Source organism: Zonotrichia albicollis, chromosome 5 (assembly GCF_047830755.1).
Source record: "Zonotrichia albicollis isolate bZonAlb1 chromosome 5, bZonAlb1.hap1, whole genome shotgun sequence".
NCBI classification, from domain to species: domain Eukaryota; kingdom Metazoa; phylum Chordata; class Aves; order Passeriformes; family Passerellidae; genus Zonotrichia; species Zonotrichia albicollis.
This window is the reverse complement of record NC_133823.1, coordinates 33,654,799-33,669,442: the sequence shown is the minus strand read 5'-3', so window position 1 is coordinate 33,669,442 and position 14,644 is coordinate 33,654,799. Positions and strand designations below refer to the sequence as shown.

General features: G+C 39.0%; 1 protein-coding gene across 4 annotated transcripts in view; it reads right to left on the bottom strand.

Moving 5' to 3' along the window:
* Positions 1 to 840: 840 nt before the first annotated feature.
* The window catches only part of GALNT7 (polypeptide N-acetylgalactosaminyltransferase 7), an 88,876-nt gene continuing 75,072 nt past the window's right edge, over positions 841 to 14,644 (bottom strand). For all 4 annotated transcript variants that reach the window (XM_074541293.1, XM_005483803.4, XM_014264843.3 and 1 more), the window contains 6 exons: positions 13,231 to 13,348; positions 11,165 to 11,287; positions 8,904 to 9,122; positions 6,651 to 6,749; positions 5,245 to 5,373; positions 841 to 2,604 (listed from right to left, as the gene is read on the bottom strand). In XM_074541293.1, coding sequence (XP_074397394.1) covers positions 2,467 to 2,604; positions 5,245 to 5,373; positions 6,651 to 6,749; positions 8,904 to 9,122; positions 11,165 to 11,287; positions 13,231 to 13,348 — 826 coding nt within the window. In that variant the 3' untranslated portion in view covers positions 841 to 2,466. The remainder of the gene's footprint in view (positions 2,605 to 5,244; positions 5,374 to 6,650; positions 6,750 to 8,903; positions 9,123 to 11,164; positions 11,288 to 13,230; positions 13,349 to 14,644) is intronic.

The following is a 14,644-nucleotide window of genomic DNA, read 5'->3' as shown; positions in this document are numbered from 1 at the left end:
GTTCAAACATGTTTCTTAGTGGAAACATAAATGAACTAAGATAAGACAGTAAAAACAATACAAACTAGACCTGGCCTTTGGTTCTTCTCTCAAGTTGATTTTCTATGAACATATTAAATCTACCTAATTATATCAGGCAGGTGATACAAAAATCAAAATATGTCCACGTGTCAGTTCTCAGTGGGAATTTAAGTTTTTCATTTCACTGGGAAAAAACCCGAGTCCCCACAGATGGAACAAAAGGTACCTAGATAAAACTTAAAATAAACTGCATTTAATATTTTTAAGTTTGTAACATTGAAGTTTTCTAGATTTTGAAATATGGGGGTTTCTATAAAGGTAATAATCCATTTTTACTCTGAAAAGTATAGTAAAACGAAAAATTCAAATATTTTATTTACTTCACCTAAAAAACAAGCAACCCATGAGTAAGATATACATAGGTTTCCCAGATTTTTCCCTAATAAATTTTTTAAAGATTTATACAATTTCTACAGAAACATACAGTGTATCAAAATCTGCATAAATCAAATTTATAAAATATGTAGAAATGCATAGTGATATTATCATCAACTTACAAAGCAAGAATATGGGAATTATTTTTTTCCAAGCCGGCTATAGTAGGAAAAAGTCATTACAGCAACAGCTTCTTATGATCTCATGTTTTGTAAGGTTTCAGTCTCACATACAGATTCATATTCACACACAGCATCAGCTTTCAATGAATTGCACATAATACCCATTTAAAATGCACACCCGCACAATCTATGTGCCACCATTCTTTCTCTTATGCATAGTTGTATGATTAAATTAATCTACCCAACACACAAATGGAGTCAGTTTTCACACACACAAGGAACAAGTACCAGCACAAAACCTTTTTTCCTTTTTTTTTTCCAGTTTCTCCCTCCTTTATTTTCTATTTTTCATAGCTCCGAAAGGATAGATGAGAAGTTTAAAGAAACTAGGGAAGATCCCAAACTAACAGATCAATGCTGACAGCCCTATAAAGATCCAAGTCTGTCACCACATATGATACATAACCCTTGTTAACATCACTGGAAGCTGCATGCAATGCTATTCTAGACTTCAGGGAAGTATTTAGTCATCCTTAATTGTGTGACGTGTTATAGGGACAACAGTTATGGAATCAGTACACTGATGTCAACATTTAAGTTACAAAATCTGGACAAAGGAAGTGAGGATAAGTCATTTCCTCTCCACCTCTCTATTTGTTCAGAGTCAATATTTATATTCCTAAGGGAGTTTGCATCAACTCCTTTCCAGAACATTTTTAGAAACAATTTCTTCTCATTCTACTCTGTACACTGTAGCACCAAGCAGTTGGTTTTTCGTGTTTGTAATCCCTCTGGAGAAGTTGTGAATGACAGAAATAACAAGAAGATTAGTACCAACAAGTGTGAATTCAGAATTTTCATTTCTCTTTTGGAACGAAAATCTGGCATCCAAACTGGCTGACAGATGTCCTTGTGATGAATCAGGCAGATGTGTTAAGTAGTTGGATGCTTTTTTCCTAATTATAAGTTTTAGTCCACCTCTAAGTGATTTCCATTCAAAATAGCAGTATAAATGAAGTATTTGATTCTTTCCAAGTTTTACATAATTGTGCAGCTTTTTTTGTTGTTGTTTTTATTTTAATTATTGTTATGTAAGGCATGGTTTAAACAAGCAAATTAGTGCTTATAAATTCTTAACTGGATTTGTGAGGGTGCTTACCTCCATCAAATTGCACCACATGAGCACTAAACTGGACAGTCTTCCTTGCACTGTACCAAGCACCCCGTCGAAGCAGAGCAGCCAAGCTGGCAATAGAAATTTGTCTTCGTTAGCACACTAATTACACAGGGTGGTACGGCAGGTCCTGACCCCTGGTGACAGCTCAGAGCAACCCACTGCAAATTTCCAACAAATGCTTTCCTTGTGAAAGAGAGAAATGAAAGAGGCACTAAATATGTTCAAATTCATCTTCCAAAAAAGCAGCATGATTGTGAGAGAAGGCCACCCTGGCTAAGAACCTGTGGCAGTGCTTAGTAAGATGTAAAATTAAATAAAAATATACAACAGGTTGATAATCACCAAGTTCTATGAAAATCTGATTACTACAACCTTTTCAAGTGTGTGTAAAAAAACTGCCTTCAGACCCCTGAGTGTAATCCCAAAGAAGACGACAACGCTTTTAACTATGTTCCTATGAACCATAGCTAACAGCACATTAATTTACCAACATCTTGAAACAAAAAGATGTAAACATCTACAGAGTTTAAGGTAAAGCAGTTTTGTAAACATTAACTGCAGATGATAATGTTATTGTAATAATCACAGTTCCTCTATGTCCTTCATCCAAGCCAGGAGGCTCACAGCTGTACAAAGTTAATAACTGCAGCAGTTTTCAGGCTATTTTCAGTCCTGTACAAATGAATGCGTCAGTAGGTAGGTTTTGTCTGTCTACACACTAAGGATGTTGTTCATTTCCCATTTTTGTGTTGCTTTACTGGAGTCACACTCTGAAATGAAAACTTGATGCAGGACTTCGGAGCGATCCAAGCACTTCCCTGACGGAATGTGAGTAAATCTGTGCAGATTCTGAAAGACAAAACCACCAGGAAAATGTGTTGGGTTTTTGTGTTGGGTTTATTTTCATTTGTTTAGGGTTTTTTTAACATTTCTTTACATCTGCAATATAGTGATTTACAAAACCAGGTTTCAGCATCCCAAAACAGATCAGTTCTACACTCATTTTACTATTTGTTAAACATAGCACTTTGCAGCCTTCATATTAAATCTTTGCTTCCTGTAGGTCTTCTTGAGAGGCCTGCTGTTTCTCTTAGGCAACAAACTACTAACAAAATGAGCAAAGCTCTATCTAAAATGCTTCTAAGCCTTTTCATCCATCCTGTAACCAAACCAGAAGATTAACTCTTGAGGACAGCTCTATGAGGACTTCACTGGGCAGCTCCTCCTCCAGTCAGCCCTCACAGAAAACAAATGCACAACACCAACATTAACACCACAGGGGTAAAAAAAAAGGTATTAACTTGGCTCCCTGTTTGGCTGGCAGAAGGAAGAGTAAAGAGTATGAGAGTTAAGTCTGGCTTCCAGAGCAGCAGGAGGCTGCCCAAGGAAGCACAAACCTATTGCACCAGGCACGTGCAGGCTGACTCTGGCACATCTGTCTCCTTCCACACCCACCATGCTGCCATGCTCCAGTCCCCTGCCTTTGGTCAGCGGCTCCTCTCCTGCTTGCTGACCCCCTGTGCCAGAGGCAGCCCTGGCTCTGACTGGCTGCATCCAGTAGGGAGCAAAGGGAGCAGCAGCAAGCCCATGGCACTGCGGGGGCTCTGCAGCCCTGCCCTGTGCACACACACACATACCCCTGGCATGGGGACCCTCTCCATCACCCCACACATGTGTGTGCAGCCACAGATCAATACCTGGCTCCTGCTGTGTGACCAGATACAGGGGTCATCTAGCTGGAGAGAAAAATGGATGTCTACACAAAAGCAACGGGCACACCACCGCCAGCCCTGTTCTCGATCCCTGCTAGCGCTCAGTGCTCAAGCAGCACGTGTTACACTCACCAAACTGGCACACTGCTTGTTTCAGAGACAGCCAACAGACCAACCAGATAAAATCTCCTTGCAGCCTTAATTTACAGAAGGCCACAACATTTTTCAGCAGTCCACAAGTGTCTCATTCCTCACACCTTCAGCATTAGAAGAAACAGTTATACCCTCTGCACTGCACAGCAGTGTGCCCAGTTCATGGTATTTGGTTGCACACCCTTGGTGGTCCTTTCATTCTCACCCTCCCCTTTCTTCCTTCTAGAAGCCAGTCAGTGTTTTGTTCTACAGCCCAGACTGTGCTTACTGGGCTTCCTTATAACTTGTGGTAATAAGCAAACAATTACACAACCAGGGCTAGTGCAGAGGAAATGGATCTTGCATAAATGAAATTCTTAGAGAGAAGCCAAGTAACATGCTGGGACAAACTAGAATGGCTGGAGAGTTAAAAACTGCTACATATTATTCTCCTGAAATATTAAAGCTGAGGTTGGCCCTTACCTGCCACTGCTTACTGATTTTTACATTCCAGGTTTAAAGAAATTTGTCTGTCTATCCAGCACAAGGAAGCTGAGCTGGATGGAAATGGCATTATGGTACCTGATATTTCCTAGCTCTGTGCAAACACCAGAAAATGTGGAGTAGCTTAAAGGATAACAAATAGATTTCACTGCACTCAACTGTGCATCTTTCAGACAAACAATAAAGAATCCAAATAACCAGGTAATGAATTAATAAATATGCAATATGCTAGATATAAAAGCTGAAGAAAATTTTACATGGAATAGTTTTGTAGATGTAGAACCAAGATATATGTGGCTATATCCAAGGATAATTCAGTCTCATTTTCTTAAGACACAAACAGAAATAGAAACGTAGGCATTTTTTAAAGTAACACTAACAAAACTTACATGAATAGAGAACTTACAGATGTAATGACTAAATAGACTGTAGCAGCCCTCACATGTACATCAGCCAACATTCCAAGTCCTTATTAAAAATTTATAGATTTTGCAACAGCATTATAACAGCACCACACCCAGGATTAAGAACAGAGCATGTTATTGTTACTAGAGAATGCCTAATGAACAGGAAGTGAAATACTGAACAAGACAAAGACAACATGAAAAGGCAGAGTAATCTTACATTTACCTGCTTCTATGCAGGCTTAAAAATATCTTGTCTTTAAACAGAGAAACACTTCATTTAGACTGCCCAAAATGAGACCTAACACTGACCCTAGCTTCTAAATGCACTCCAGCAGAGACTTTCTTGAAACAGAGGATACAAGCAGAGAGAGTGATGGCACTAAAAGCTTTTATAAAGCCTGTCACTAGGAGTGGACATACTGTTTGCTTCCTCTGAGACATGTGCTAACTCCTAATATCTCTGTGGCAACAAATGTAGCCTCATGGAGTTTTCCTTAAAGATTTTGCTACAGAAAACTGCAACTAGATTCACTAAATAAAAGGATCTTTCACTAGAGGAAGTTTCTCTAGCATGTGTGTATTTCTGCGAATGTGCCATTAAAAATTTACTCAATTCAGTTAACCCTGTTACAGATCTTTAATTTCAGATACGCATAAAACAAATTTTAAAGCTGAAAAAAACCCACTGAAATGAAATCTAAAAGTGTATTTTCTCCCATATATCTGTTGCATACCTTGAAGAATTGCCACTCCTTGAATTCATTCTGATTACAGTGTGTAATCATAATTTTGGATCCATCTGGTCCTTTAGTTAAGCACTGATCGTACTGCATGAGCTGATTGGCTTCATTGATTCGGAAAAGCTAACAAAAGAAAAAGCCATTTTCACAACAGTTGACTCAATGAGCATTCTATAAACACTGCAAATACAATGAAATTACAACATTCAAAACATTTTCTGGTTTTATCACACCTGTCTTTCAGGAGGGTTCTCTATTTTGCATAACACACTTTTACTATCATAATACTAAATGTCATAGTTAACTTTCCTGTAGGACTTAAAAGGCCAAGAACTTAACTAGAAAGACAAAAATTGAAAGGGATTCATATTAAGGAGACTTCTAAAAGTGTTTAATTACAGACCTTTGTATGATTTGATGGCCAAACAGCCCATTATCTTTATAAAAGTCTGGTAGCAAGTCCTTGATCCTGGACAGTAATTTCATGTGAAGACACTAAAATTTTGGCATTTTACCCATGGAGGAAATCAATCTAATTCATCCAGATACAAAGAGATTATCCTAGCTACTTCTTACAGAATAATTGCTACAGGGTTTTTGGGCGGCATATGAAGAAAAAGTAGTTTAGGGAACCTTTTCATTAAATATCAGAATAAAACAGACATTTCCAGCGGCTACTAAGAGCTAATCCATATAGGATTTCTAAAAAAATCATCCTAAATGCAATTTTATGATTGCCACAAAAAAGTGCCTGGTTTAAGTTTAACATGGGCTTAAATAAGGACTTTAAATTCTGAAAAAATTTCCAACCAGAAAAGAAGATATTAAGACAGAACAGCATGTCTGTGTGGTAGTGTGGGCAGATTTGTGAAGATACAGGTCAAACACAATAAAAGCTTTGATTGCTATCATCTAATAGTAATTATGTTCTGTCAATTAATTTGTAAATGAAGCAGAGATAAATTTCTGCTCATTTTCTTCTCTAATGTGGTGGAAGATGAGTTACTGCACAAAAGTGTTTTAGCTTGGACCGAAACAACTTCTTTACATACTTGAGGTGCAGTAAAGGTTTTTTTCCTGAAGGATTAATTATTAAATAAAGGTAAGTGGTGAATCAGGAGCAATGCTAAGAGCTGAAGCAGTGATACTGGTGCTTCTTCATGTACCACTTTCCCTGAAGAATGGATTATGAATTTGCCTTCAATTTCATACCATTTATGTTTGAAATGGTATTTTCAGACTGCTGTACTTTAGCAATGCCAGTATGCTTACAGAAAGCCCTAATTCCCACCTCTGTAACTGGCACCTAGGTGACTTGATGTACAGGCTTAACAGAAAACCAGCCTGTTATCAATCCACAGCAAGCACTTCTCCTTCAGACTTGCCTCCAAGCTCCTTACCTGATTTCCTCCCATTCTGTGGCACGGCCCAAGCTCAACAAAGCCACCATTGGTGTGCCCCATGCTGTCGATGCAGTAAGAGGTTTCAAAGCCTCTAATCTGGAAAAGAGGTTTTGCACTCAGAGTTAGTCTCCAGGGAAAAATAAATACTAAGGAGTTCAGAAAATTCTCACTTATCTCTCAAACCAGAAACAGGTATCTGACAGAGAGATTAGACAAACCTGTGTATGAAATTTAAGTACTGATGTTAACTGTTCTGGGAGATGGAGCTTCAACCTACCCATGCTAATTTGCAGGCTCTTCTACGACCCACAGTATGCTGATAAAGCCAGAGTTGCAAAGCTCAATTCCAAATTAGTAAATTTCCTATATTTAGTATTCCTAAATATAGGACTGCCAAGTATTTTAATTTATGCACTCTCCTATCAGAGCATGTTCCATCTCCCAGGTCTTCATAAATAAGTTCAGGAGCTCGGGTAAGTTGCTCTCACTCTTGGATGAAGAGAAACAGGATGCAGAGGAGTTATGCACAGCAGCAATTACCCACAGCCAGACACAGCCCACTGACCCAGCTGCTCAGATGGACCTTCTGCAGCAGCAATTACACAGGAAAAAAAAAGAAATAAAATTGACGAGGGACAGGCACAGGGATAAAGAACAGAAGTCCTGTCATAAAGCACATCTCAACTGCTGATTGTCTCACTCCCTTCTCAGAAGGGCCAACAAGCAGCCTTACAAAGACTTTATGACACAAATAACGTTTTTTCCAGACCTATTTTCTTTGCCAGAGCCTCCTTCCTCTTTGTAATGGTATAAAAAGTCTGAAGGACTAAGCTTAGACTCTTCCAGGAGTGCTAGGGAAGATGAACCCATACTTTCATACCCCAGAGTGTGGAAATGCAATCAGTGTGGTGTTACAAATGGGGGAGGAGGGACAGGACTTTTCAGATGGAGGATAACTAGCAGCCTGTGAAGAAGAGTTGAAGAAAACTTCAGAGAAGTCTCTGAACTCAGAATTTTCATGTTGCTTCACCAGACTAACTTGCTTTTATCAGGGATGATTTCCTGCAAGGTCACCAGTATTATTTTACACTTTTCTGATGCTTTCACCTTGGTGAACAGCAATATTTAGTGTACCTTCCAAGCTCTTTACGTAGACACCTGAGGAGGTCTAAGGCTCATATGGTAGCTGATGCTTTGTGCTAGCTTTTAGGTAAGAAATCAAGGTGGCATTGTTCATCTGGTCTGTCAGACAAAAGATTATTTGTACCCCCTTTCACCACACACGTGCTCTGTATCACTAATTCTAGCATTAAGAAATTAGAGGCGACACTTGCTTGGTGATAGGAGACAGCAGAGATCTGTATTTCCTAATGTGCTTTTGAAGTTGCAAACCCATGTATCATATTCATCATATCTTGGGGAAGAAGGTTGCTAAATTTGGGGGGACACAGGAGTTCTCCTCAGCTAGTAAGATGATCTTCTTAATTTCCCTCAACAATCTGCAAAAGTGAAATAAATAGGAGAGACAGGGCAAAAAAGTAATCAATTGCAGAGGGGGAAAAATCTGAAAGCAGGCAGGAGACCTGCAATATGTGCTAGCCAAGGTGTGGGCTAAATGCCAGAATGAGACAGGCAGAGTTCAGTGAGGGGTCCTGCACTCACCTGTGATATGCCAACTTCCTCTGTCAACCACTTGAGAGTGCTGCATTTGCAACCACATCCTTAATTTAGTGAAGTTAGAATTGTATACACTGATGTTGGAAACGAGGGTGACAGAATCATATGAAATCATTACATGCAGGTAAGGAACTAGTTGAGGCTGTAAATGTGTGAGTACATTCCAGCCTAGCAAACACAGGCAGAATGAATTCCACCTGTATTTAATGATCTGTTCTCTAGGTTTTCACACAAAAGATATTTTCACCTATTAATCTTCACCAATACTACTATATGCAGGACTCAAATGTTTTCCTTTTGAAAAAGCTTAAATTGTAATTATAGAAAAAAGTGCTTTGGACAGGGCTAGACATAAATTATCCTTCAAGGATCTGTGGAACTAATTAAAAAATCACACCTGCAAAAGTAGATATAATTTTTTTTCTGGGTTACATCTTTATAGCTCTCTGGTTAGTATCATATAGCTTAGTGCAGAAGTAATCAAATAGCCTGTTCACATGGCAAGTCACAATTGCTTCCTTTTGAATTCACAGTTTTTTAAAAAAAGCTCCTAAAATACATAGGTGTACCTACCTCTCCCCAGTCCACGTTTTTGGGTGGTAGGGGGTAATATGAAGTTATATCATATGCTATTTCTTCCATAAACCACTTGAAACTCTTGCAGTTGTGATCTTCACGGAATTTCTTCAGCTCAGATATATCTCCGTAGGGCAGCGCCTTTGTCTCCGGCCGGCTGGCATAGAAGTAATCCTTGTATTCATCCCACCACACCTCTACAACCCTGACATAGTTCTGTGAGGAATAAAGACACTGCTGTGACCTCAAAGCACATACAAACAGGCCAGAAGCAACTCCTTGTTAATAACAGACATTTAAGGATTTATCCTCTTAGAAAGTGACCAGCACAGTATTATTATATAGCACTAATAATCTGTCACTATCAGCACACTATACAAGACACATGAATATTATTTTCAAGGGATAGTTTAGGACTGAAGCCAGCAAATTAAATTGGGCTGCTTAATGAGAGTGCAAAGTCTTTTTCTAAGATTAGAGATTATTTATTTGAAAATAAAGACTTTTCAGTTATGGGTGCAATAAAATGTTGCATTTATTTGCCTCTGTCGGAACTGCAATTAATGGTTTCTATTCACCTTCTACAATTTTTAATGAAGAGAATGATATGCATTGGTCCTCTAACAGGGAAAAAATTCAGTCTTAAATGGGTCAGCTACTTGGAGAAGGGGGAAAATTGGATAGCTTACTTGGTAACAAGCCTTTCCCTCACATCTTTCTTATTCTTTTTGATGACTACTATATCTATACAACCTGCACACATTCTAGATGCCTCACTTTGTTAAATTCTTCTAGTGTTAATTACCTATGTTAAAACAGTCTTAAAAGATTTGACTGAAGGCACAAATTATTGAGACTTTAACCCACATCTGGCATAAACTGAACAAAGCTATAAAAAAAGGACATTTACTATGAGGACAGAAGGGTGCCTGAAGAGGGGGAAAAGCTATTTCTACATCCTGCCTTGTACAGAGATGGAACTTAATATTTAAGACACTCAGCAGTGCTTTTTATATTCAGTAAGCAGGCCAGCAGACTCATGTAAGGTGTTAAGATATTCAACAAATATTTTTGATCATCTTTTAAGAACACTGAAATGATTTTTATTACTTGAGACAAGGCAAACTAGCATCTTGCCTGCACTGAGCAATAGACCTATCATTTGCTATCCTGTTGCCCATTCCTCTGTCTCTAACCCCAGATATGTCCCCCTGGCTCCCCTGTACTGGTCCCAGTCCTTGTTTCACCAAAATGTTCATCAACTCACATTAGTGGTAACAACTACCCTGGCATACACACCCCCAGAGCCCCCAAAAATGCTGGACGTTTCTGGGGGCTGTGTATGCCAGGATAGTTGTTACCATTCAGCTAGGCTGGGACATTGCCTTTGGAACGAACTGTTAGGTTGGCTCAAGCCATACTCTATAACCCCACAGGTACTCATTGTCTAGGAAGATTGTTCTGGGATTGGAATTGATTACAAAGAGCTGGGTCTTTGGGAGTGGGATTTACTGATGGCAGAACAGAGCCCAAGAGAAAGCCTAAACTGGGCAATAGGAAAACTTAATAGGAGGGTTGTCTCTCTTCCTGCTGGTAGATGGAAACTGATATCAACAGTTTTTCTTGATTCAAATTCTCTCTTCTGATACAGAGCTGGCTCATTTGCTTTCTGGAATTGATGTCTAATTTTAATTTCAGGGCTTGAATAACACTTCTACAATCTGCAGCGTACCTGTGGAGCTGCAAAGCCTCATGATGTAGGGCAGAGCATACCATCTTCCCAGGTGTCATTTACTGCTTCTTCATTAAAAAATGCAGACACAAAAGTCTGAGAGATGCTAGATTCCAGAATTCACTAACTTGGCCTAGGATCATACCCATCTTTATCAAGATAAAAGGGGATTTCAAGCCCATGATCTTCATCTCCAGGAATATGCAGAGTTGTTCATACATACTTGGGCACAGTGCAGCAAAGGCTGGAGGTGCTGACATTAAGTAACAGTAAGTGCTTTTGTACCTCAGAGATAGTGGGGCAAGGCTTTACAGCAAGAAAATGAGTTCTAGGATTCTCTACTCTTAGTAACAGTGGGATTAACACAAAGATTTCTCTCCTGTGGGGATGACCATCTGAGATTAAGATACTAAATTGCTTTGGATGAAGTGCTCTCTAAGCTGTTACTGGTGATTTAAACACATGTATCTAAAACTGTTCTTATCTGAAATCAAAAACCACCTTCCAGGTTGCTTCAGAACTGTACCTTTAGTGTAGGAGAAGAGCCAACGTAGACAGGGGGTGGATTTCCTTGCCAGCCCTGCAGACGATAGATGTGTCCAACACGAGAGCAGGGGACAAAGAGCAGCTTTCCCCCACACTGCCAGATCTGCAAGGTAAAACAAAGGTATTATCAATATATATACACAGGAATTTAAGACAGACAAACAGACAATAAATTATGGAAGAAACGTCAGCTACATTTCTTACTATACTATCATATATTTACATACTTTTTGCTCCAGATGTAAGCATAAAGAAAACAGGTCGTTGAAATGAGAGGTATACTGAGTACACTTTCAACTCAGCCAGAAAGTTACTCAACTAAAGCAATTTTTAAAAAAGCTTTTTAAAAAGTTGGGCATCTCCTTCCATCACTATTTCAGAACAACGGTAATGAATGAGTGCCCAAAATCAGGAACTGGGTAATTTTAATTACGACAGAATTATTGATATTTTGATTTTATTGAAGTAATTCACGTTTCATCATTAAGATGGGTTTTGGTTAGATGCCCATTCACATTTAAGTTTTTCTTAATAAATATTAGTAGGAGATAAGGATGTGTTAGGTAACCCATTGCTTCAAGCAGAAACAGATCTTTGACTATAGTAGCAGAAAATAAAAAAATATTTGAACTATTTGAAAATAAAAAAATTCCATTCTGAAATTCTCTCACTCCCACATATCTTTGGATAATCCCTTAATGGGGAAAAGAAAATATACTTAAATCAGAATTTAGTTGCTCCTAGTTTGGAGAAGTTTAATTGTAGCACCAAATTCTAATTCAAGCTAACCTTGTGAATGTTTCAAATTAGTCTAAATTCGAGATTAAACACACAATTTACCAGTATCAGGAAAGATGGGCAGAATATCTTTCTTCATTGCATCATGATATTAATTTTCCTAAGTTTCATCAAAAACCCCCTCAGGTATGCAAGGATATTAGTTTTATTTGCTCTCTAGGAGTGAGCATGCAAGACTGATAAATGTTTAGTTCTTCTGAAGATTGGTTGTGATCTACATGAAACCACTTTGGAGGTGTCTACATAATGAGCATTTCAATCACAGAACTACTGTAAGTAATTTCAGCCATGATTTTGATCTAAGCTAGATGAAGAATTACATGGATAACAAGCCTGTGTGCATAACCTTCAATAAATACCCTTTGCATATGGATTTACAGCTGAGCAAGTGCACTCAGGGCTTTCCTCTAACTCACAAAGAGCTTTCCACTGTTATTAAGAGTAAAGAACTCAGAGCAAGAGTAACTAGGGGAGCTCGAATGTACTTTTTGTAAAATTCAGCTACGATTTCACAGATTGCTGCTGAGGCTGTAAGACATCTTCACTCTGGTCTGTTAATTGGGCCTGATTCCTGCTGCCTGCACTTGTGTCATTACAACACTGAAGCTACAAGAAGCTAATGATGATCATCTTGTGTTCCCTGCAAACTGAACAGCATGCACATGCCTGGGAATGAAAGCAAAATCCTCCCTGTGATTATGAATGATGCAGTTAGTATTTCAATTATGAAGACTTCTCTTATGAAGAAGTTCTTGAAATGCTGAAAAGCATATGAAATAATTTTTCACTCACAAAAATGGCAGGGGGGAAGCAGATTACTTTTTGTTGCACCATTATATACTCTCCAATGCACATGCATAAGCTGAGGACAATGAGGACCACTTGTTCTCTAATATTGCTTTCATTGGAAATTTTTTTCTGTACTCACTATGAGAACATTCAGTTTCCTCCCGTAAAATTTGCCAGTCTGGTTTTATATTGGATATTTGTGCAGTTAGGGGTGCAATCCCAAACTGTTTACAAAATCTAGATTATGCATCATTTGAGTTTCAGCACAAAGCCACCTCTCTGAACACTTCTGTCCCAAAGTCCACAAGGAAACACTGAGGAGACACATCTCTGTCACATCCCCTCACATCAAAACCTGGGCTTTGTGAGGAAGAGGTAGGTCTGTCTAAACTCCAAACAGAAGTATTTACAGAAAAGAAAATCTATTTAATTGAATTAGTTTTCAAATATTGGTGTTACCTTGTAAGAAATTTCAAAATTTTCACCACCCCAGATTTGAAGCCCTGGGTCATAGAGACCCAGCTCAAAGAAGAAGTCTCGTTCGATGGCAAACAATCCACCAGCCATGGCAGGGGACCTGCGAAGAGGAAGACAGTGTAACTCCTTCTGCCAAAAGGATACACTAGCACTCAGAGAAAGTTTTAGGGAGGAAAGCAATTCAGCTAACAGGTACTAAAGATCAGGTAAATGGCAATACACTGAAAAGTCATAAAGCTTTGTCATCAGCTTGCAGCAATTTTCTGAAGTGGCATCTATATAATTTTTAGGGAGGTCACAGTTTCTTATTATGTTGCGGGTTTTCTTCTACAAGTAATTTATTTAATTAATGAATCTGATGATAGAAAATCTTGGTCTGAATTTTCCACTCAGGCAGTCAACATCTTTCTATTAAAATAAAAAACAAGATGAGAATCAGTGTGATGTTTCTCTCTGAAAATTTTTTCTAGTTTTTGAGATAATATGCAACTGCAAACAGGTTTATGTTCTGAAGAGCTGCCACATTGAAACCCACTGTCTATTAAACAAGTAACAGAGTTTTTCCAGCTTTCTGATCTTCTAGCTCCTTTTGTCCTATTAGGAGACACTTTACACTATACTCAGTAAAATTTTGAAGAGGGCCTAGATAAAGTAGTACAAGGTTTCCTCTTTGGTTTAGTCTTTTTGCTGTTACCCTTTTCCTTTTAATGACTTTGTAAATCCCTTCCCATATGCCATGATTCAATTAGCAAGTTTTAATGTGTCAAAAAAGATGCTGTGGTCTGGATTACAGCTTGTGCTGGTTTTGGCTGGGGTAGAGTTAATTTTCTTCCCAGTGGCTGGCATGGGCTGTGTTTTGGGTTTGTGCTGAACACAGGGCTGATAATGGGGAGAGGTTTCTGTCATTGCTGGGCAGGGCTTGCACAGAGCCAAGGCCTTTTCTGGTTTTCATCCTGCCATGCTGGGGAGGGGACACAGCCAGGACAGGTGACCCAAACTGACCCAGGGATATTCTGGACCATGTGGCATTATGCTCAACATATGAAAATTGGAGGAAGAAGGAGGAATGTTTGGAGTGATGGTGTTTGTCTTCCCAAGTTCCCCATTGCATGTGATGGGGCCCTGCTCTCCTGGAGATGGCTGAGCACCTGCCTGCCCATGGGAAGCAGCGAATTCATTCCTTGCTTTGCTTTGCTTGGGTGTGTGTGCTGACTCTCAGCATAATTAATTATCAGTTTAGTTGCTGTCTAAATTAGGTGATCACATGCCAAAGTACTGCTACATGTCCCTTTCTACTTGCTGCCTGCAGTATTTTCCCCCAACACTGTTTTTGCCTCCTGGGGTTAAGCAGCCAGAAGACACAGAAGGGGAAAGCACTTTGCACAGCACAGCACCA